The 25,568-nt window shown below is 45.5% G+C and overlaps 1 protein-coding gene across 1 annotated transcript; it reads left to right on the top strand.

Moving 5' to 3' along the window:
• Positions 1-1,043: 1,043 nt before the first annotated feature.
• On the top strand, positions 1,044-16,411 carry LOC311103789 (neuronal pentraxin receptor-like; the record flags this gene model as incomplete). Its single annotated transcript, XM_084145441.1, has 5 exons — positions 1,044-1,718; positions 6,836-7,151; positions 9,161-9,402; positions 15,680-15,859; positions 16,169-16,411. 5 exons carry the CDS (start codon positions 1,044-1,046, stop codon positions 16,409-16,411), a joined length of 1,656 nt encoding a protein of 551 aa, XP_084001567.1.
• Between the last annotated feature and the right edge of the window lie 9,157 nt (positions 16,412-25,568).

The raw sequence follows: 25,568 nt of genomic DNA, 5'->3' as shown, positions 1-25,568 counted from the left end.
CACACCCCGTGCAGTCACTGACACAAACCACTGCACCTATGTGCTGTGTTTAGCTGAGATTGCCTTTGTTAACATGACCCGCTCGTGCTAGGCACGATCTCATGGTTATCCGGGTACACTAATCATAGTTGCTCGGGTTTATCACGCTTTCTCGTGTTCCTGCACCAACACTTACAACACCACCACCATCAGTCTTCCTGCCTCAGCGGAACATTGGATTTGACTAATGGGGACGCGCGCTAGATTGTGTGCTATGTGCCCGCGCATCGTCCCTGATAAGAATGATGAGAACCAGCTGTACGAGTTTGATGATACCCTAGGCTACTACTGTTCCACGGGTTGTCCTGTTTTCTTATTTAGGTTATGCGTTCATCGACATAAATACATGACATCAAGTGATCACAGCATATGAAAAGCACAAACAAATTGAATGCTTATCCGATTATTATTATTAACTGCAAAGGGAAACTATAAACTGTTGGATTATTGTCACCTCGATCTAAATTTTGTGCGACGCGAGACACTGTCTCATGTCATTCTCACCATCTCCGGTGCTGATGGTCCTCATGATCAGTGAGATTGTGTTGCAACGACAGTCCCGCCTCTCGATATTGACTTTCATGCTTTTGCTCTCTCTCTCTCTCTCTCTCTCTCTCTCTCTCTCTCTCTCTCTCTCTCTGTCTGGTTGTCTCTCTCTCTCTCTCTCTGGTTGTCCTGGTGATAACGAGATAGAGGAGCGGAACAACACTGAAGGCAAGGGACAGAGGGATGAGATGGAAACGGTTGGAACAAGTATCTGCATTCATTATAGCCAAATGATTGAATGAAGTGGAACATAGCTTGTGTAGTGCCTAAAAGCCTAGCAAAGCCATTAGATGCGTCTTTCATGATATGTTCACGGATCCTTTGATCTGCCCAAAAAAATATACCCAGACTGCGCTTTTTCTGTGTTGTTGAACTAGATAGACAAGTCCTTTTTCTCATAATTATTGATTTCTGACGCCGCCAACCTGAAGTTCATCTTTATCATTTTGGCCGCGGGGATGGTGGCCTTCGTTGGAGCGGTAATCTGCATCATTGCCGCCATCCATACCGGCTCCGCTGCCGAATCTCCCCAGCAGCCGGTGGCAGACAACCAGTCGCAGTCTCTGGACGCTGGAGTGCAGCAGACTTTCCCCGGGGGCTCCGTGGCGCGAGCGGGTCCACTGGGCGCTCTCCATGGTTCTGAAACGCAGGACGGAGAAGGAGAAGCGCCCACCTTCTTCCATGTCCCCAGCGGCTCAGATGGCATTGGTGGAACTAGGCAGGTTAGCCGACTTATCTGCAGCCCAGTCCCCGCCGGAGAATGTAACCCCAAAAACTTTCCGCAACAAGCGGAAGACCCGTCGCTGTACGCCGGCGAGGACTGGGGATACCTCCGTACCACGGCAGAGGAACTAAAACAGACAGTGCTCCAGCAGAAGGACCAGATTGTCACCGACCAGCGGACCATTAGGGCTCTGTCAGGCAAGCTTTCGGAGTGTGAGAGCGGAATAGAGAGGCGGAGCGGCCCGGAGAGTAGCGCAGGGCTCTGGGGAGGTAAGAGGGTAGATGAGGACCGGCTCATGGTCCGGGACATTGCTCCGTCGTCGACTGTGGCAGAGCTGCTCACAGCTCAAGCTGTGGACGAACTGGAACAGGCTATCGTTCAGATGAAAGACCGCATAGAGAAACTGGAGGTAAGGGGAAATGGGAGAAACATGTATCATGTCTGTTGGTGTTGAATTCCACTATCACATATCTTTATTTTAAACCAACTGTTATTGTATCTTTAAATAAAGCAGTGAATAGGCCAATTCTGTTGAGACCACTCATTCAAAGTCACTGAGATCTGTTTTTCTAGCCATGATTAAAATAATGGTTAGTGCTATCCGGGATCCTTGGGACATCCCTACCCTAAATCCTAAACTTAATACCTACCCTTACCATAACCCTAATTTGCACCATAACCCTGACCTAAACCAGTTAAAATTTCAACTTCAATGGGTTAATGTTGAAGTCCCAAAGATGCCGGATAGCAAGGACTCCCAAATAATGGGCATTTGTATACATGACCCTAAGCATGATGAGATTTTAATTGCTAATTAACTCGGGAACCACACCTGTGTGGAAGCACCTCCATTATATTCGTCATTTACTCAAGTGTTTCCTTTATTTTGGCAGTTACCTGTATATCAACATCTTTGAGGTTGATTAGATGCATTATATTACAATTTATGAGATGCATTATATTCAACTTGGCTATAGCAATATTTACATATTTTGGTATCATTTGTTTCTATTGCACCATTACACTGTCTTCTCAACCTGCTTCACAACTCAAATAAAATGTAGCGAATTGGATTAATGGAAAACCAAAAACAAGAACGTTGTAGGATAATTGATTAGGCCTAGTCTACAGACACAGGAGCATTTGTTAGTCCAGCCAGCTCTGCTTCCCAACATAACTAACCCAGGGGAGGAGAAGAGGAGAGGTGGTCCTCTGTAGCTCAGCTGGTAGAGCACGGTGCTTGTAACGCCAAGGTAGTGGGTTCGATCCCCGGGACCACCCACACACAAAAATGTATGCACGCATGACTGTAAGTCCCTTTGGATAAAAGCGTCTGCTAAGTGGCTTATTATTATTAGGAGGGAGGGGAGCGTAACACAAAGCCAAGCAACATATGATGTACAACCCCATTTCTTCTGGAGAAAATATCATAAATGATTCATCCGACCAGTTACCTATAATTGTCTAGAGCAGAGACCATCATATTCTTTCTGCAGCCTCTGCCTAGCACCGTGCTATTATACTATATCAGTGGTGTACATCTGTATCAGTGGTTCCCAACCGTCTTTGGTCGTTGCAACTGATCATTAGGCCTATAGTCTTAACAAATGTACCCCATGTGGAAAGGCGAGGTACCCCCAAGGGTACTAGTACCTCATGTTGAGAACCACTGCTCTATACGTAACTTACAGCATGTGCCTCACTGTAAATAACATGTTGCATTGTCTCTGTGTGTATTTGACTGCATTTCATTTTGCTGCAGTTGTACTGTTTTTCCTTGGCTGACTAATGACTGAGAGGACATTTAATTACTTGCTGTCCCGGCACTTTTTCTGCATTTCGCTGCACATAATTGATTACGCATATTTATTTATTTTTAACTCCAGAGATTAGAGTGCTTATCTAACAGGAAGGCCCACATTAATCACAGCACATGAAAAAGTGTGAGTGCAGCTCAAAAAATCGAACTGGCTTCCAGTGTTTTGCGCTCGAGACCACCTAAAGCGAAACCGGTTCAAGACCAAGACCGGAGCAAATTGAGTTCGAGTCAAGACCAAGACCGGAGGGGGGGCGAGACCGAGTCAAGACCGAAACCGGGAGGGGGACAAGGGCTCCAAGACCAAGTCAAGACCGAGACCAGAAAAATGCAAGTCCAATTCAAGACCATGGTTGTAATTTTGTCAAATTGCCACCATAATAAGAGTTCAAAATATCCAGTATTTCTGTGTTCATATTTCAGAAGAACAAATGCATTTTTTAGACATTCAGAAAGGTGAAAAAAATCTATGCTGAGGGCAAAAAGATCCACTCTACTAATTATTACTAACCCAAACACAGTGGGGAACAATGAGGGCCTTCTGCGCCTTCAGAGAAGGGCTAAGGATTTATAGAATAATAATAACAATAATAATTCTAATTTTCAATTATGTTCTGATTTAATCTCTTCAGTTTTTGTTGAAAAGGGTTAACACTGAAGAGAAAAATATATAAAATCAGGATTTTTCTTTGGTCGTCTCTGGGGCTAGCTAAGTCAGCCATTGGCTAGGCCATCAGAAGCTAGATAGAAGGCATCTGCCATTCAACTGTATTAGGGCAACAATTTGGAGTGACAGTGGAATCAACCAATCACATTTTGATTTGTAATCGGTGGGACCGTTTTTACAAAAAACTTTCTCTTCTCAAAGGCCAACAGGTCACTACGCAATAGCAAGCAGTAGTTTTCCCACAGTATAGCTAGCTATCTTTTGTTGTAGGCTAATTTGCAGTGGCTACAACAGGTGTTATAGAATAAGATGTTTTTGCTAATTTGTTAGCTTCTCCCTTTTCAAGAATAACTTTCAACAAGAAGTTAACCTTTTACTGCAGTGGGCTAAATCAGGGTCACAGAGTGATTCTTGGTAGTCTTAAACAAATCTACTTTGAAACAAAAGTATACACCTCACACACATGGTTATGGGATTAAGAAAATACACCTGTACCATGTCAGATATAGAGTTGAAATGTATTAAATGTTTTGTTTGCATCCCAAGGCAACAATGGGTATGCAAACCAGGTATTACAAAAGTTTAGTTTGAAGTCTTGGTTTGTATGCTATGTGTGATGTGCAATGCAGTCATCATGAGCTGTTTGCATCAGGGGCATAGACATGAGTGGGCCTGTGTAGACAAATATCCGACTACTTTACAAATGAGTGCATTTGTAAAGTAGTCGGAACCCTTTTCCCATATTTTGTTGCATTACAGCCTTATTCTAAAATGGATTTTTAAAAAAAACACTTCCTCATCAATCTACTACACACAATACCCCACAATGACAAACCGAAAACAGGTTTTTAGAAATGTTTGCAAATGTATTACAAATAAAAAACAGAAATACCTTATTTACATAAGTATTCAGAGCCTTTGCTATGACACTCAAAATTGAGCTCAGGTGCATCCTGTTTCCACTGATCATTCTTGAGATGTTTCTACAACTTGATTGGAGTTCACCTGTGGTAAATTATATTCATTGGACATTATTTGGTAAGGCACACCTGTATATATAAGGTCCCACAGTTGACAGTGCATGTCAGAGCAAAAACCAAGCCATGAGGTCGAAGGAATTGTCTGTAGAGCTCAGAGAAATGATTGTATCGAGGCACAGATCTAGGGAAGGGTACCAAGACATTTCTGCAGCATTGAAGGTCCCCAAGAACACAGTGGCCTCCATCATTCTTAAATGGAAGAAGTTCGGAACCACCAAGACTCTTCCTAGAGCTGGCCACCAGGCCAAACTGAGCAATCGGGGGAGAAGGGCCTTGGTCAGGGAGGTGACCAAGAACCAGATAGTCACTCTGACAGAGCTCCAGAGTTCCTCTATGGAGATGGGAGAACCTTCCAGAAGGACAACCATCTCTGCTGCACTCCACCAATCAGGCCTTTATGGTCAATTGGCCAAACGAAAGCCACTCCTCAGTAAAAGGCACATGACAGCCCGCTTGGAGTTTGTCAAAAGGCACCTAAAGGACTCTCAGACCATGAGAAACAAGATTCTCTGGTCTGATGAAACCAATATTGAACTATTTTGCCTGAATGCCAAGCCTCACGTCTGGAGGAAACCTGGCACCGCTCATCACCTGGCCAATACCATCCCTACACTGAAGCATGGTGGTGGCAGCATCATGCAGTGGGCATGTTTTTTTATTTTTTATTTTTTATTTTTTTATCGTTTAGCAGACGCTCTTATCCAGAGCGACTTACATGAGCAATTAGGGTTAAGTGCCTTGCTCAAGGGCACATCGACAGATTTTTCACCTAGTCGGCTCGGGGATTAGAACCAGCGACCTTTCGGTTACTGGCACAACGCTCTTAACCACTAAGCTACCTGCCGCCACTTTTTCAGCAGCATGGACTGGGAAACTAGTCAGGATCGAGGGAAAGATGAACAGAGCAAAGTACATGAACCTGCTCCAGAGGGTTGTTTCAAATAAGCATCATCTGGTGAGTGGAACTGTGTTTTTTGTAATAATAATGTCTTATTTTTTTGTTTTTGCTCAATCTGATTGGGAGGGCCTGGCAATGCCTGGCTCCCCAGTGGGTGGGCCTCTGTCCACACAGGCCCACTCATGTCTATGCCCCTGATGCAAACAGCTCATGATGACTGCATTGCACATCACACATAGCATACAAACCAAGACTTCAAACTAAACTTTTTTAATACCTGGTTTGCATACCCATTGTTGCCTTAGTTAGCATTTACTGGTAGATATCATAAGTTGAAACGTCTTTCCTACCTACCGGCTACCGATGACTTTCTTCTGTGAGCTGCTCCATGCCAAAACCAGTTGAGAGCTGCGCTCTTGCTGCCTGCAGATGATATTCTGCTAAAACTAGGCTATGTGTGCGGCACACATGTGAATATATTTCACGTGCTTTACGATTGTGTAGGCTACGTTTTGCATGATTTCACTATTGTACTACATAATTGATAAGTTGTATACCTCCACTACACTACTTGATACGCATCAGTGGGGAGTAAGAAGTGAGTACACGCAATACACACTGAAAAACAAGTGGGTATACAGTGTCTACCTGCATATAGCTTCCACACCATTGGCCATTTGTGTTTTACTAAAAGTGCACTGTCCTACATGAGTGTGCTGGTTTTACCGTTGCTGTCCTTTCAGAATCACAAACCTGTCACACACTGAAGGCCTCGGTCCAATAGGATCGCCACTGCGCAAACATTTCTATAGATAGATATAAAGACTATTCAGGTATTCAGGTTGAAAGAAAAGAGTGTATATATTTGGCCTGGCTAAGTGGTTTTATGTGCTTATTGAATGGAAGCTGATAATCATGAGTTTTTTACTCTGCTGGTCTCGGGAAGAAATTACGAGTCCTCACTGTTCTAGACTGAGACAAGACCGAGACACACAACATGTGGTCTCGAGACCGGACTCAAGTACTACAACACTGCTGGCTTCATTTGTCTTTGATGTATTTCATTGTCTGCTCCTCCCTCCCTCCCACACTCCCTCCCATGAAGTCAGATATCGGACCGCTGGCATTCCCTCACAACAACACGGATGCAGCAACTGTGGTGGCTTCAAGAGGGGCTGGTGGTGGTGGGCTCTCTGAGGCCCCTGATGGTTGGGGTGAGGCAGGGCCAGGGAGGCAGGCCGGGACAGGGGATGGACCAGAGCAGTGGCCACGGATGGAGGATCTGGAGGGAGAGCTTGAGAGGAAGCTGGAACTCCTGGAGAAGGAGAGGAAGGCCCAGCGAAAGGAATCCCGAAGACACCAGCAGGAGATCGACCAGGGGATCAACTCCCTACACCACCGCATCGCTGGCCTGGAGGAGGGTGAGAGAAGGGGCAGAGGGTTAGGTGTAAGAGAAGATCAATGGTCATGAGTGATACTCATACCTGAATGATATTGATTGATATGGTGGGGGGTTAAGAGTTGGGGACATGAAACCATAACTGATGTGCCAGAAATGTAACTTACAGTGAGGGAAAAAAGTATTTGATCCCCTGCTGATTTTGTACGTTTGCCCACTGACAAAGAAATGATCAGTCTATAATTTTAATGTTAGGTTTATTTGAACAGTGAGAGATAACAACAACAACAACAAAAAATCCAGAAAAACGCATGTCAAGAATGTTATAAATTGATTCGCATTTTAATGAGGGAAATAAATATTTGACCCCCTCTCAATCAGAAAGATTTCTGGCTCCCAGGTGTCTTTTATACAGGTAACGAGCTGAGATTAGGAGCTCACTCTTAAAGGGAGTGCTCCTATCTCAGCTTGTTACCGGTATAAAAGACACCTGTCCACAGAAGCAATCAATCAATCAGATTCCAAACTCTCCACCATGGCCAAGACCAAAGAGCTCTCCAAGGATGTCAGGGACAAGATTGTAGACATACACAAGGCTGGAATGGGCTACAAGACCATCGCCAAGCAGCTTGGTGAGAAGGTGACAACAGTTGGTGCGATTATTCGCAAATGGAACACAAAAGAACTGTCAATCTCAATCGGCCTGGGGCTCCATGCAAAATCTCACCTCGTTGAGTTGCAATGATCATGCGAACGGTGAAGAATCAGCCCAGAACTACACGGGAGGATCTTGTCAATGATCTCAAGGCAGCTGGGACCATAGTCACCAAGAACTCAATTGGTAGCACACTAAGCCATGAAGGACTGAAATCCTGCAGCGCCCGCAAGGTCCCCCTGTTCAAGAAAGCACATATACATGCCCGTCTAAAGTTTGCCAATGAACATCTGAATGATTCAGAGGAGAACTGGGTGAAAGTGTTGTGGTCAGATGAGTCCAAAATTGAGCTCTTTGGCATCAACTCAACTCGTTGTGTTTGGAGGAGGAGGAATGCTGCCTATGACCCCAAGAACACCATCCCCACCATCAAACATGGAGGTGGAAACATAATGCTTTGGGGGGTGTTTTTCTGCTAAGGGGACTAACTTCACCGCATCAAAGGGGCGATGGACGGGGCCATGTACCGTCAAATCTTGGGTGATTTCCCTCAGCCAGGGCATTGAAAATGGGTCGTGGATGGGTATTCCAGCATGACAATGACCCAAAATACACGGCCAAGGCAACAAAGGAGTGGCTCAAGAAGAAGCACATTAGGTCCTGGAGTGGCCTAGCCAGTCTCCAGACCTTAATCCCATAGAAAATCTGTGGAGGGAGCTGAAGGTTCGAGTTGCCAAACGTCAGCCTCGAAACCTTAATGACTTGGAGAAGATCTGCAAAGAGGAGTGGGACAAAATCCCTCCTGAGATGTGTGCAAACCTGGTGGCCAACTACAAGAAATGTCTGACCTCTGTGATTGCCAACAAGGGTTTTGCCACCAAGTACTAAGTCATGTTTTGCAGAGGGGTCAAATACTTATTTCCCTCATTCAAATGGAAATTAATTTATAACATTTTTAACATGCATTTTTCTGGATTTTTTGTTGTTATTCTGTCTCTCACTGTTCAAATAAACCCACCATTAAAATTATTGACTGATAAATTCTTTGTCAGTGGGCAAACGTACAAAATCAGCAGGGGATCAAATACTTTTTTCCCTCACTGTATTATCAATCTATGAAAATGACTTCAACACATTATGATACAGAATAAGAAAAAAGGACATAACAAGAAAGAAAATCCAAGTGGATATATCATAGAACAGAGATATCCTGGGGGCAGGAAGGAAGTCAATGTAGCCATTGCATAAACCCCCAAAGTACACTACAAAGTCCTAATAAGACAAGTCTGTTCAACATTCCCCCTACCGAATTACCTCATTACTCATACACTCTTTCCCTCCCTCTCTCTTACTCCAACTATACCTCCTTACCCCAGGACTCTCAGAGTACACCTACCCCGAGGGCTACAAGCTGTCCTTCCCAGTGCGTACCAACTATATGTACGCAGTGGTGCGGCACCCCATCCCTGAGCTGCGTGCCTTCACCGTGTGCCTCTGGCTGAGACCCACCGAAGGGGGAATCGGCACCCCTTTCTCCTACGCTGTGGCGGAGCAGCCCAATGAGCTAGTTCTGTTGCAGGGCCTGCACACCCCTGTGGAGCTGCTCATTAACGACAAGGTAATGGAGGAAACAGAGCAGCAGTATTTTAGGGCACACTGAGTTAGACACAGCACAGTTTAAGCTTGAGCTATAACAGTACCTGGGAGTTTACTGTAGAATGATGGCTGCGAACGAAATGACACCCTATTCCCGATATAGTGCACTACTTTTGACCAAAGCCCTGGTCAAAAGTAGTGCACTACATAGGGAATAGAATACCATTTGGGACACAGACAAAGCACCATTTAGGCTAGAGCTGGATAGTGTAGATTAGCATGATGTCATTATGGTAATACATGCCTGGAAGGCATAGAGAGCTGTCACGGTTCAGACAGACGACCAGAGGACCACAATTGCGTCACACCAGAAAGTTTATTAAAACTTAAGGGAAAAGGGAAGTAGGGAGTGAGTGAAGGCTCCAGGGGTAACAGGGATCCCGTCCAATGTGCTGGGTCTGTGCCCCCCCCCAGTGGCAGCGATGCGTCCTATGAAGCCGGTGGTGGGTGGTCCAGAAGTCCGGGATCGAAGAGTAGTCAGGAGTCGTTATGGCAAAAAGCAGGTCTGGATCTCCTGGGGCAGAAGAGTATCCAAACATCAGGCAGGTCCGGGAACACAAAACCAGGGTGAGCCAGAAGCGCGAGCAAACAGGTTCCGGGTGTGAGCTTTGCAGACGATCTGACAAAGGAGAGCTGAAAGACAGGGCTTTAAATACTGGGAGAGGTAGTGGGTAATGCAGCGCAGCTGGCAGAGTAATTAGAGCAGAGCAGAGCAGGGACAGGTGGAGCTAGTTAGGCTGAGTAGAGAGAGTGGTGAGCAGAGTGGAAGAAAATTAAGGTGGTAACCCGGTGGAGTGAGAGGCTCATGACAGAACCCCCCCCCCAAGGGACGGCCCCAGAAGTCCCAAGAGCAACACCACGCCGGGCGGGAGGAGGGGAGCCGGAGGAGGGCTAGAACTCCTCCGAACGGTCCGAGTGAACGTCCTCATCCTCGGAGGAAGCCGGAGGGCCGTGGTCGGGAGATGGGACAGGTCCCGAGACAGGATCAGGCACAGGACAGGAAGCCGAGCGGGCAGGACGGTTAGGGACCCCTCTGGGGCGGCCCCTACGGATTGCAGGTTGATCAGGATGCCGTTGGTGGAAGGCGGTGATGAGAGTCCTATCCACAATCCGACTAGCTGGCACCCAGGTCCTTTCCTCAGGTCCATAGCCCTCCCAGTCAATGAGGTACTGGAGACCCCTACCCCTCCGTCTGGACCGAAGCAGGCGGCGGACGGTGTAAACCAGACCACCATCGACGAGCCGTGGAGGAGGAGGACAAGGCGCAGCAGGGACCAGCGGACTCTCATGAATGGGCTTAATCTTAGACACATGGAAAGTGGGGTGCACCCTCAGGGAATTAGGCAGTTGGAGCCGGACAGCAGTTGGGCTAATCACTCTTATGATAGGGAATGGGCCAATGAACCGAGGTGCCAACTTCTGCGACTCCACCCTGAGTGGCAGGTTCTTCGATGACAACCACACCCTTTGACCAACATGGTAGGTGGGAGCAGGAATTCTCCGACGGTTGGCCCCGGGTGTGGCTGGCAACGGATCTGAGGAGTGTGGCTCGGGCTTGTGACCAGGTGCGGCGACATCGACGGGCAAAAGCAAGTGCAGATGGGCAAGTAACCTCCTCTTCCTGGCTGGCAAATAGAGGAGGCTGGTATCCATAAACACATTGGAAAGGGGACATACCGATGGCAGAGCAGGTCAGAGAATTGTGTGCGTACTCCACCCATGTCAATTGCTGCGACCAGGAGTGGGGGTTGCGTGAAGTCATGCATCGCAGTGCCTTCTCGAGCTCCTGATTTGCCCGCTCTGACTGCCCATTGGATTGGGGATGGAATCCGGAAGTCAGACTGACTGTGGCTCCCAGCAGGTGACAGAACTCCTTCCAAAAAGCGGAGGAGAATTGTGGACCACGGTCAGAAACTACATCCCTTGGCAGTCCGTGGATCCGGAAGACGTGTTCCAGGACCACCTGGGCGGTCTCCTTGGCGGTTGGGAGCTTGGGGAGGGGAATGAAGTGTGCCATCTTGCTGAATCGGTCAACTATGGTGAGAATGACGGTCATGCCACTTGAAGGGGGCAGCCCCGTGACAAAGTCAAGGGCGATGTGAGACCAGGGACGTCTGGGCACAGGCAGGGGCTGCAGCAATCCGGCTGGGGGCTGGCAGGACGACTTGTGTTGGTTGCAGATGGGGCAGGCTTGGACGAATTCCCGTACATCCTTTCTCAGAGAGGGCCACCAGAACCTCTGGGCGAGCAGGTTGTAAGTGCGGGTGGAGCCAGGGTGACAAGCTAGGCGGGAGTCATGTCCCCACTGAACGACCTGGGACCTCAGGTTTTCGGGGACAAAAAGGCGGTCAGCTGGGCAAGTGCTGGGACCTGGCTGGTTACGGAGAGCTTCCAGCACCTGTTCCTCAACAGCCCAGGTCAGAGCTGCTACGATGCAGGGACTTGGCAGAATCGACACAGGGTCCTTGGAGGGGGTGTCATCCTTCTGGAATTGACGGGAGAGGGCGTCTGGCTTGGTGTTGCGTGATCCAGGCCGGTATGACAGAGTGAAACTAAACCTGGTGAAGAACAGGGCCCAGCGGGACTGCCTGGAGTTCAACCGTTTGGCCGTGCGGATGTACTCCAAGTTCTTATGATCGGTCCAAACGAGAAATGGAATGGTGGACCCCTCCAGCCAGTGACGCCACTCCTCCAAGGCAAGCTTCACAGCCAGCAGCTCACGGTTCCCTATGTCGTAATTGCACTCAGAGGGGGACAACCGACGTGAGAAAAAGGCACAGGGATGGAGCTTCCTGTCCTCCGCAGCCCACTGAGAAATCACAGCACCAACTCCCACATCCGAGGCGTCCACCTCCACAATGAATTGCCGGTCCACATCAGGCATCTGGAGGATGGGAGCGGAGGTGAACCTCACCTTGAGGGTACTGAAGGCTTTGTCGGCTGCTGGGGTCCAGGTGAAGGGTTGCTTGGTGCTGGTTAGAGCAGTGAGAGGGGCAGCAACGGTACTGTAGTTCCGGATAAACTTTCTATAGAAGTTAGCAAACCCCAGAAACTGTTGCAGCTTCTTTCTGTTCTCCGGAACTGGCCATGAAGTGACTGCTGATACTTTGGCAGGATCCATTTGGATACTTCCCTCTGCCACTATGTACCCCAGGAAGGCCACTGTCTTGACGTGAAACTCACATTTCTCTGCCTTGGCGTAGAGGGAATTCTCCAGAAGACGGTGAAGGACTTGCTGGACATGGCGGGTGTGTTCAGACAGGTTTCTGGAGTAGATTAAGATGTCATCCAGGTAAACGAAGACAAACTTGTTTAACATGTCCCGCAGTACATCATTCACTAGAGCCTGGAACACAGCAGGAGCATTGGTGAGGCCAAAAGGCATAACCAGATACTCGTAGTGGCCTGTTGGTGTATTGAATGCGGTTTTCCATTCATCTCCCTCCCGGATCCGCACTAGGTGGTAAGCGTTTCTGAGATCCAACTTGGTAAAAACAGTGGCTCCCTGGAGCAACTCAAAAGCAGAGGTGAGCAGAGGCAGAGGGTAACGGTTCTTCACTGTGATGTCGTTGAGTCCCCTGTAGTCGATGCAGGGGCGAAGAGATCCGTCCTTCTTCCCCACAAAGAAGAAGCCAGCACCAGCAGGAGATGAAGATGAACGGATTAATCCTGCGGACAGAGAGCCATTGATGTAGTCCTCCATGGACTTTCTTTCAGGAGCAGACAACGAATAAAGACGGCCCTTTGGAGGGGCTGTTCCAGGGAGGAGGTCGATGGCACAGTCGTACGGTCGGTGAGGGGGCAGAGATGTGGCTCTAGCTTTGTTAAACACTTCTCTGAGACCATGGTAGCATTCTGGGACATTGGAGAGGTCAGGAGCGGAGTTAGTAGGTACTGGCCGAGGGGGTAGTGCGGCAGCAAGCAGGCAGGTTCGGTGGCAGTCCTCTCCCCACTCCCTGATCACCCCGGTCACCCAGTCGAGCTGAGGGTTGTGCCGGCGGAGCCATGGGTAACCCAGGATGAGGGGTTGGCCTGGAGAGGGGAGCAGGTGAAACTGGATAGTTTCTTGATGGTTTCCGGACAGACCCATCGAGACCGGGGCCGTGACATGAGTGACCGATCCGAGTAAGTGTCCGTCCAGTGCCCGGGCAGGAATAGGAGGTGTCAAACGGAGGTTCTCCAGTCCCAGTTGGCGTGCCAGCTTGATGTCCATTATGTTGGCTTCGGCGCCAGAATCCACCAGAGCAGCCAGGGTGTGAGTTGAGTCAGAGAGGCGGAGGTGAACTTGCAGCAGGGGTTTGCGGTCGGAGGACTGGATGGTCATTGAACTCAACCGGACTCCCCCTATGCCCGGTGAGCTTCGGCCCTTTAAAGGGCAGGTTACCACACGATGTCCATCACCTCCACAATAGAGGCAGAGGTTTGAGGTGAAGCGGCGCTGGCGCTCTGCAGGAGTGAGAGAGGCTCGCCCAATCTCCATAGGCTCAGACTGATCAAGCTGACCTGGGTGAGTGGCAGTAGATGACAGGAACCCAGTCGGATCTCTCCGAATGCCGGTAGTAGGTGGACCATGGCGCCCCCTCTCACGACGACGGGTCTGTATCCTTCTGTCGATCCTGACAGTCAGTGCGATGGCTTCATCAAGAGTGGAAGGCAGTTCATGGGAGACCAACTCGTCCTTGATATAGTCAGCCAAACTATGGAAGAACGCGTCCACCAACGATGGTGTGTTCCAAGAACCTCGTCTAGCCAGGGTTCGGAAGTCGATGGAATGGTCTGCGACTGTACGTCTGCCTTGTCGAATACTGAACAGTTCACGAGACGCCTCTGCGGTTGGTGAATCCAGGTCAAACACCCTCAGCATCTCCTCAGCAAACAGGTCGAAGGTTGCACATGCGGGGGTTTGACGTTCGAACTCTGCTGTTCCCCAGAGTCGAGCTCGGCCCGTCAGGTGAGTGATGGCATACCCAACTTTAGCCCCCTCCGTGGCGAAGGTCCTTGGCTGCAAGGAGAACTGAAGTCGGCAGCTAGTCAGGAATGGCCGGACCTGGGTTGAATCGCCGTTGAACCGCTCGGGGTTTCCAATCTTGGGTTCCGGAGCAGCGGCTGCAATGACCGGGGCAGGTAACTCGGGGGCAGGGCTGGTGGGCAGACTGGCTGGGGTAAGGTTGGTGAGGAGTTGAATGATCATGGCGAGTTGTTGTTGCTGCTGCTGGAACTGCTGCTCATGCTCGTCGGTTTCCATGTCGGGGGAAGTGTGCGCTGAGTCCATAATGGTCAGATCGTACTGTCACGGTTCAGACAGACGACCAGAGGACCACAATTGCGTCACACCAGAAAGTTTATTAAAACTTAAGGGAAAAGGGAAGTAGGGAGTGAGTGAAGGCTCCAGGGGTAACAGGGATCCCGTCCAATGTGCTGGGTCTGTGCCCCCCCCCAGTGGCAGCGATGCGTCCTATGAAGCCGGTGGTGGGTGGTCCAGAAGTCCGGGATCGAAGAGTAGTCAGGAGTCGTTATGGCAAAAAGCAGGTCTGGATCTCCTGGGGCAGAAGAGTATCCAAACATCAGGCAGGTCCGGGAACACAAAACCAGGGTGAGCCAGAAGCGCGAGCAAACAGGTTCCGGGTGTGAGCTTTGCAGACGATCTGACAAAGGAGAGCTGAAAGACAGGGCTTTAAATACTGGGAGAGGTAGTGGGTAATGCAGCGCAGCTGGCAGAGTAATTAGAGCAGAGCAGAGCAGGGACAGGTGGAGCTAGTTAGGCTGAGTAGAGAGAGTGGTGAGCAGAGTGGAAGAAAATTAAGGTGGTAACCCGGTGGAGTGAGAGGCTCATGACAGAGAGCTACCTAGCTGGCTGGGTCCTTGAGGAAGTGCAGTCCGTGCCTTTGAGAAAGTAATGCTGCAGTCCCCAAATGTTAGTGTAATAAAAGTGCTGGATTAATATATTCCATTTGTTTAATGTCTCCATACAGTGTGTTGAGCAGCAAGATACCAGCACTTAAATAGCACAATATTTTATCTAGTATAATATTGAGTTTTAGTCTAGGATATTCTATACAACACATGGTTTAGGGTCAGTACTGAGAACCACTTCGTTGTATGATTGATTGGCCATTGATTTGTTGTTGTTGCCTTCTTAAATACTTTTGCAGTCTAATATAGTCTGCAGTATCCCTGCATTACCTGCACTATAACACTTACACTCATACTCACCCACACTGTTGTCCTCCCACCCCTAGGTGGCGCAGTTACCTCTGAACCTGTCCCGTGGCAGCTGGCACCACATCTGTGTGAGCTGGAGCCAGAGAGGTGGGGCATGGCAAGCCTACCAGGGGGGCAAGCTGAGAGGAGAGGGGCAGGGCCTAGCAGCCTGGCACCACATCAGGCCTGGAGGAGTCCTCATCCTGGGGCAGGAACAGGTAAGACCTGGAGGGGTTGTATTTTGGTGAGGTCAGGAGTGGTGGGTTGAAGAGACAGCAACGGCATAGACCTATAGGGGTATGTTGTTTTTAAAGGAGAGCATATTTGATTTTTTATTGAGATATGGACACAGGGATGAAATGAGAGGGGCCAGGTGAGAGGAACATGCAGAGTTGAAGTGGGGGACTTGAGCATGAAACCTCGGTCTCTCAGGGCAATGCCAAGTCCGGAGTTACCACTAGAACAAACTCTGACACGTCCCTTCCTCTTTTCACCTCTTTCACTCCTCCACCTCCTTCTGCCTGTAGGATACTCTGGGCGGGCGTTTCGACTCGTCCCAGGCTCTGGTGGGGGAGCTATCCCAGTGGAACGTATGGGAGCGGGTCCTGACCCCCAGCGAGGTGTCCATACTGGCCCACTGCAGCCAGCACGGCCCCCAGCCAAAGGGTAACGTGGCCCCCTGGACCAACCGGGAAGTGGAGGTGTTCGGAGGAGCCACCAAGGTGCCCAGGGAGCCCTGCGCTGCCAAACGCACCAACACCCCACTGTGAGTGGAAGGGAGATACAGGAGCCAACGACCTTATTCACAAAGCGTCTCAGAGTAGGACTAGTGATGGGGGGAAAATCAATACAGTTACATATCGCAATATTATTTTTGACAATATTATATCGCTACTTTTTGTTGTTGTTGCTAGGTAGCGTTAGCTAGCGCTAGTCAGATATTTTGTTGCTCTCCATCTTCTTTTTAAATAATGAGCCAACATGTTTTCAATGCTTTTCTTTCCATGACTGATCCAAACTCATTTTCTCATGCTCTCTCGTCTCTCTGCAGCAGACATATAGAGAGCAATATCTTTGGAACATCAAATTGCAATACATTCGCAGTATCGAATCGCAATACATATAGAATCTTGAGAATCGCAATACATATCGTATTGTCACCTAAGTATCATGATAATATTTGTGAGATCCATAAGCAGGACTGTACATGTCATATTATACATGTAACCTTATTTATTATGATCTAACAGTCAAAGCTGATCTTTCATCAGCACTTGTACTGAGACTGAGAGCCCTGAGCTGTGTTCAGTAGGGCAAAACATTGTGGAGGTAACATATTTCTATCTGAAAAACGAGTTGCGTAGAACAGCAGGAATGCCTCACTGACATGTGGATTAAAAAATCATGTCAGCTATATTCATCACATTTCTATCTGCAAGGTTCAGTATATTGTACATTGTGAATTGTGAAGTGAATTGATGGGTGGAGCTCTGGTGAAAGGGAATAGGGGAATGAGGCACATTGCTAGAAGTGTGAGTAACACTGGTTTCGTAACTACTCCATAAAGACTTTATTTAGCCCTCAAGGGGAAATGTTGCTTTGTTTCGCATGTTTAATTTATCCCGGTTTTACATCTATTGTTGGTTAGGTTTATTCAGAGCTACAGGACAGAGATGGGGTAGGCTAGGCATACGTACTTCTACATTTGAACTGCTGCTTTGGACTTGGTCTGTGGACTAACACTAGTTCCTAGGAGCCCATTATGTTTTCTCAATTCGAGCTAAAAATTGGTTATCTATAGCTTTCTTTATCCTCTGACTTGTGTCTAACTCTGGGTACATTGTGATTTTATACAACATTTTATATGCAGACATTAAGACACAATCGTGTCTGTATAGCATTGATTTTTTTAAATACTTTTTTTTAATCAACTTCTTTCAAAACAGCATTCTAACAGTATCTCTTTTCATATTCCTTCTCGTTAACATTTGATTAAATAGTTTGTATCTTAGGAATACAGCATGTCTAATTATTCCCTATGACTAATAAGAACTACAGAGATAGAGATAAGAACTAATCTCTTTGGCACTAATTCAAATTCAATAACTGTATCCAGTAAATTGAATGTGAGGCTTGAATTGATCCAGAAAAGATGTCTTAGACTTGGTCAGTGGTATTACCCAAGCTTATTGAATAGCTTTGTTGCACAATATGGTATAGCTTTCTAGACCACCAGAATAGGTATTGGTACCAAGTTGTGCTGTCATGTATAAACTGTGTTATATAATACTTTTATATTCTATGTAAAAAGTGATATGAATAACAATGAATTTAAAGGCATGTCATTATACTACATACACTACCGGTCAAAAGTTTTAGAACACATTTTACATTTACATTTTAGTCATTTAGCAGACGCTCTTATCCAGAGCGACTTACAGCAGTTAGTGAGTGCATACATTTTTCATACTGGCTCATTCAAGAGTTTTTGTTTATTTTGACTATTTCCTACATTGTATAATAATAGTGAAGACATCAAAACTATGAAATAACACATATGGAATCATGTAGTAACCAAAAAAGTGTTAAACAAATCAAAATATATTTTATATTTGAGATTCTTCAAATAGCCACCCTTTGCCTTGATGACAGTTTTGCACACATTCTCTCAACCAGCTTCACCTGGAATGCTTTTCCAACAGTCTTGAAGGAGTTCCCCCGTATGCTGAGCACTTGTTGACTGCTTTTCCTTCACTCTGCGGTCCAACTCATCCCAAACCATCTCAATTTGTTTGAGGTCGGAGGATTGTGGAGGCCAGGTCATCTGATGCAGTACTCCATCACTCTCCTTCTTGGTAAAATAGCCCTTAAACAGCCTGGAGGTGTGTTGGGTCATTGTCCTGTTGAAAAACAAATGATAGTCCCACTAAGCCCAAACCAGATGGGATGGCGTATCGCTGCTGAATGCTGTGGTAGCCATGCTGGTTAAGTGTGCCTTGAATTCTAAATAAATCACAGACAGTGTCACCAGCAAAGCACCCCCACACCATAACACCTCCTCCTCCATGCTTTACGGTGGGAAATACACATGCGGAAATCATCTGTTCACCACACCGCGTCTCAGAAAGACACAGCGGTTGGAACCAAAAATCTCCAATTTGAACTCCAGACCAAAGGACAAATGTCCACCTGTCTAATTTCCATTGCTAGTATTTCTTTGCCCAAGCAAGTCTCTTGTTATTATTGGAGTCCTTTAGTATTGGTTTCTTTGCAGCAATTCGACCATGAAGGCCTGATTCACACAGTCCCCTCTGAACAGTTGATGTTGAGATGTGTCTTTTACTTGAACTCTGTGAAGCATTTATTTGGGCTGCAATTTCTGAGGTTGGTAACTCTAATGAACTTATCCTCTGCAGCAGAGGTAACTCTGGGTCTTCCATTCCTGTGGTGGTCCTCATGAGAGCCAGTTTCATCATAGCGCTTGATGGTTTTTGTGACTGCACTTGAAGAAACGTTCAAAGTTCTTGAAATATTCCGTAATGACTGACCTTCATGTCTTAAAGTAATGAAGGACTGTCATTTCTCTTTGCTTATTTTAGCTGTTCTTGCCATAATATGGACTCTGTCTTTTACCAAATAGGGCTATCTTCTGTATACCACCCCTACCTTGTCACAACACAACTGATTGGCTCAAGCGCATTAAGAAGGAAAGGAATTCCACAAATTAACTTTTAAGAAGGCACAACTGTTAATTGAAATGCATTCCAGGTGACTACCTCATGAAGCTGGTTGAGATAATTTCAAGTGTGCAAAGCTGTCATCAAGGCAAAGGGTGGCTGTTTGAAGAATCTCAAATAGAAAATATATTTGGATTTGTTTAACACTTGTTTGGTTACTACATGATTCCATATGTGTTATTTCATAGTTTTGATGTCTTCACTACTTTTCTACAATGTAGAAAATAGTAAAAAAAATTAAGAAAACCCCTTGAATGAGTAGGTGTTCTAAAACTATTGACCGGTGGTGTACATGTATTCATTTTACGTATCAATGCACATCCATATTTAATTCAATGTCTGAAAGCCCCCTTAATCTTCTACACCTTGCCATCCAGTGACGTGCGGTGAGGTCTGAGGCCGGGTAGGCACATTCTTGAGTAATTTTGTCGCCTCAGGGACAGTCTGCGTCAGGTCATGCTGGAAAAAAAAGCTGAGGAGCTGTCCAGGTGATTTGTCTCGTACCATTTGTGAACTGTACAATCCGACAACATCAGCCTTAAGTCTAACAAAATCGAAGTACTTGGCATATTTTGACAGGTTCTTGTTTAATGGTGTCGAACATTTGTGACATTGTTGAATTTTTTTTGCAGTCCACTAAGCCAAGGAAATTAAGTTAGCCAAAGTGGTCAAACTTGGCTCTCATCTGAACATTGATATTGTCCAGTATGTTGTTATAGATTTGCCCCCTCTCTACTCTGATCGGCTGTTTAATTTGAGTTTCGCTTTCTGCCAGGCCCAGATCATTGCATTTCTGCTCAAATCACTCATAGAAACGTATCAGTTTGTCTCTGCCGTTCCGGTGCTTTCATTGTGCTGCTGATCTGGGTATGGCAGACACCCATATCCATCACAAAAAGGAAAAACTGTGGCAGACTCTAGATGGGTTGCTAACTGTTCATTTATTTCAGCAAAGGCATGTAATAGTTCCACATAGTTGCCCCTGGGCCTGTTTGATGAGCTGGCACTCTCTTTGTTGCCGCAAAATGCCAACTTCTGTTTACCTAGGCAGCATGATGTAACATTAATTAGCTAGGGCTTTCAACATCTCATTGTTGTCTTTTACCTTTGCAGAGTGCATGCTGATGTTCAATCTCTGTTGTTTATTCAATGCCAGATGTATCCGTAAGCAGCCAAATGTCTTAAGAGCTATCTGGCTTTGGATGTGAGACACAGATTTCTCATGCTGAGTGTTATAGGCAAGTTGTTCAAGTCGCAGCAAATGACTCTTGCCCACACACTGTCGTTGGTGGAAAACAGCAGGCAGGGGAAGCAGCCAGACTTTCCATTGATAGCACTCAGATTTAAATGATTGTGTTATTTTCTGTCCTCTGATGTAGGTCCCCAAGCTCAGGTGTTGGTCTTCAACCCCCTGTTTTGCTAGAAAATCCTACTTTGAAAACTGTTTCAGATGCAATATGTTAGCCGTCCTGATTAGTTTACTTTAGCTAGCAGTAAAACTAACATAACTGCCAAAAGGCTGCAGATCACGTGTGACATCGATAGGCCGGAGCGAGCTCTGCTATATCCTCCTGCATATCCACCTTAATTTTTTCACTCCAATACGTATGCACTTTTATTATTTGAGTGTAATGAAAATGAATGGGACATATTGAAACATGAAAGGCAGCGAAGCTCTCTGCCTGCCTTTCGGCATCCGTTAGCTGGCAGAATAAAGTTGAAACACGCATGCGCAAGTCAAGTCAATGCCTTTCATTGAGCTTGGTTTGAAGGATGGGAGAAAGGCACACGGTGAGGCTGCCTTTCCCCTGGCCTTTTTGTGCATTTTGTACCAGATCACCGCAAATATGGGAAGTAGTAGTGGTAGTTCAGAAATCGATTTTATCATGTAGGGAAAAAATGATGACAAAATTATTATTGATAAAATGTATATTTATGTATTTTTCATTAGTTATTTTTTCATAAATTTTCACTCTGCCTACCCTGCCTAACCTTACCGCACGTAACTGTTGCTTTCCCTGGTTATGACTTAGTGGCAAGTGCCTGTCTGGGTATCTTTACCCATTTTAAAGTAATATCCATTCATTTCTCTACTGTAGTTATGATTCCAACATCATTCTGCAGTGTGATCAGTGTTTTGCTTGTCTCTGGTCTGTTCGGCTTATGTCTGTACTTATTGTCTCTGTGATGTTGTGGCAAACTGTACAGCTTAGAAAATTAATAAGCAAGATATTTTCTCTATTAACCAAACAATGTCTTATAGCCGGTGTTTGGAAAATTACTCTTTGTATTACCTGTATTTTTAACAGGTTTTTACTTCATGTGTAGGTCGATGTTTAGGCAAATTTGTCATCTCTGTCTTTTTCCTCTTATTTCCTGTTAGAGTTGGTATACTCTATGTGTGTTTATGTCCTTGTCTTCAATGGTTTTGAAATGCACAGCCCTAAAAGCTCAAATTGCCAATATTAAAGTCTATTTCGATTGTGAGTTCTGTGTATTTCCTTTCTTTTCCCCTCTGTGTCAATTAATAACCTTTACTACATCTCACCCAGTTTCAAAAGTATTGATTATAAGGTCAGCCTTAGATGGTGGCTATAACACATGAATAGGAAATTATATTCATTGATTTTCACTGTGCATGTTCTACATGTGATTGCATGTATTTGGACTTTGCGTGTTGAAGTGTTTATGTGTTTTGCATAGGGATAGAGCTCTAGGTATTACTGTTGGAGTAAAGCTCACACATGCTTGCTTGCACAGGCTAGATATGTGTGATTTAAGCATATCTAGTAAGTAGACGTTTACTGGTATGGTGAGAGAGGTGCTTGGGTGTGTGTGCTTTTGCACACCTGTGAGCAAAATAATTGGCAGGATTAAGTGTGTGTGTGGGAGAGAGAGAAAGCGATAAAGCTCATGGTTATTATTTGGACAAACAGTGAGGTTTTACATACCGTGCAGCCTTTTCTTCAAGACACAGGTGCTTGAATAGGGGAGGGTCAATAGAAACATGACCTGGGTACTGGATATGAAAAAACACAACACAGGATTATAAAAAAGATATAGCTTTTACTACAAAGAAGCAATGTGTACATTTACAAATATGGCTGTTGTCTGGTAAGTGCAATAAATCAGGCAAGGACCAATACACAACCGTGTAAATAATAAATAGCATACCTGTCTCCAAGTCTACACAGCCACCAGAAAAAGTTGTACTGAGAATACTTGCAATGACTATTTCACAAACACAGACACTGGAAATGTTGGTTGAGACTAGTTGCTCGGGGGCTCTGGCAGGCAGAAAGAAATGCACCACCATTCTTCTTCGTGTGGTTTTCCGGCAGACTAGACACTGTGTTGCGTATTGGTGCCTTTCGCAGGTCAGAGTGTGGATTGCACATTTTGGTCACCCCCCCACAAAAGGACAAGGGGCATGGGAAAACTTAAATTGCACCACCCTCTAACCCCCTGCACCTATACACTATACCAAAACTCGCCACCCCATCCCACTACTTTGGCCCTAAAAGATCTTACACCAGGCCATCGGCCTGGGAGGATGGAACCCCTTCTCTCAAAACTTCCTGTAGATCTTCTGCACTAAAATCTCTCACACCCAAACATTTCTCTGCTGCTGCAACTAGGACATCTATCTTCTGTGATTTCCGCTCCATCAGCGCAGTGCAGTTGATCACCATGGCTATAAACGCAAGAAATCCAACCTTACTATAACTCATCCTCTCTGGCTCTCTCTCTTCAGGCCAGAGTGTGCAAAGCTGTCATCAAGGCAAAGGGTGGCTATTTGAAGAATCTCAAATATAAAATATGTTTTGATTTGTTTAACACTATTTTGGGTACTACATGATTCCATATGTGTTATTTCATAGTGTTGATGTCTTCACTATTATTCTACAATGTAAAAAATAGTAAAAATTAAGAAAAAACCCTGAATGAGTAGGTGTGTCCAAACGTTTGACTGGTAGTGTATATAGCCTTAGAACTCCGGTTCATGAAATCAATAACTTACTAACATCAGATAACATTCATATATTAGCCATTTCTGAGACTCACTTAGATAATTCATTTGATGATACAGCAGTAGCAATACAAGGACATAACATCTATAGAAGAGACAGGAATGCTTAGGGGGGAGGTGTTGCTGTATATATTCAGATCCATAACCCTGTAATGCTTAGAGAAGATCTTATGTCAAGTGTTTTTGAAGTGTTGTGGTTGCAGGTTCACCTGGCACATCTAAAGCCTTTTCTTTTGGGGTGTTGCAATAGGCCACCAAGTGCTAAGAGTCTAAATCATATGTGTGAAATGCTTGAAAGTGTATGTGATGTAAACAGAGATGTCTAATTTCTTGGGGACCTGAATATTGACTGGTTTTCATCAAGCTGTCCGGTCAAGAGGAAGCTTCTCACTGTAACCAGTGACTGTAATCTGGTTTAGGTTATTAATCAATTTACCAGGGTGTTTACAAACACTACAGGAACAAGAACATCCACATGTATTGATCACATGTTTACTAATACTGTAGAACATTGTTCTAAAGCTGTATCCGTACCCATTGGATGCAGTGATCACAATATAGTGGCTATAACCAGGAAAGCCAAAGTTCCAAAAGCTGGGCCTAAAATAATGTATAAGAGATCATAGAAAAGATTTTGCTGTGACTCTTATGTGGATGATATAAAAATTTTGATTAATAAGGTGCATCCAGATGCTGCACTTGATGAATTTATGAAATTGCTTCTTCCAATTATTGATAAACATGCACATGTTAAGAAACTGACTGTTAGAACTGTTAAGGCTCCATGGATTGATGAGGAATTGAACAACGGTGTGGTTGAACGAGATGGGGCAAAAGGAGTGGCTAATAAGTCTGGCTGCACATCTGACTGGCTGACTTACTGCAAATTGAGAAATGATGTGACTAAACTCAACAAAAAGAAGAAGAAACTGTATTATGAAGCAAAGATCAATTATATAAAGAATGATGGAAAAACTTTGGAGTACTTTAAATGAAATTATGGGTAGAAAGACAAATTCAACTCCATCTTTCATCGGCTCAGATGGCTTATTCATCACAAAACCATTTGATGTTGCCAATTATTTTAATGATTACTTCATTGGCAAAGTGGGCAAACTTAGGCAGGAAATGCCAACAATGAACAGTCAGCCATCGTATTCATGCATAAAAAAAACTAATAATGAAAGAAAAGCATTGTAAGTTTGAATTTTGTAAAGTTTGTGTGGGAGAGGTGGAACAATTATTGTTATCGATCAATAATGACAAACCTCCCGGCATTGATAACTTAGATGTAAAGCTACTGAGCATGGTAGCTGACTCTATAGCCACTCCTATCTGTCGTAACTTTAATCTGAGCCTAGAAGAAAGTATTTGTCCTCAGGCTTGGAGGGAAGCCAAAGTCATTCCTCTACCACAGAGTGGTGAAGTGGTCTTTACTGGTTCTAACAGCAGACCTATCAGCGTGCTGCCAACTCTAAGCAAACTGTTGGAAATATTGTGTTTGACCAAATACAATGCTATTTCTCTGTAAACAAATTTACAACAACTTTCAGCATGCTTAATGAGAAGGGCACTCAACATGTACTGCACTGACACAAATGACTGATGATTGGTTCAAATAAATTGATAATAAGAACATTGTGGGAGCTGTACAGTTAGACTTCAGTGCAGACTATGATTATTTTTTAAACATATGTCTTATGGCTTTTCAAACTCTGCCATATTGTGGATTCAGAGCTATTTATCTAATAGAACTCAGAGGGTTTTCTTTAAAGGAAGCTTCTCTAATGTCAAACATGTAAAGTGTGGTGTACCGCAGGGCAGCTCTCTAGGACCTCTACTCTTTTCTACTTTTACCAATGGCCTGCCACTGGCATTAAACAAAGCATGTGTGTCCATTTATGCTGATGATTCAACCATATACACATCAGCAACCATAGCTAATGAAGTCACTGAAATCCTTAACAAAGAGTTGTTGTCAGTTTTGGAATGGGTGGCCAGTAATAAACTGGTCCTGAACATCTCTAAAACTAAGAGCATTGTATTTGGTACAAATCATTCCTCAAGTTATAGACCTCAACTGAATCTGGCAATAAATGGTGTGGCTGTTGAACAAGTTGAGGAGACTAAATTAGTTGGTGTTACCTTAGATTGTAAACT

The sequence above is a fragment of the Coregonus lavaretus genome (assembly GCF_964263955.1).
Source record: "Coregonus lavaretus genome assembly, chromosome: 28".
In the NCBI taxonomy this organism is placed as follows: domain Eukaryota; kingdom Metazoa; phylum Chordata; class Actinopteri; order Salmoniformes; family Salmonidae; genus Coregonus; species Coregonus lavaretus.
This window is presented reverse-complemented; position numbering and strand designations above follow the sequence as displayed.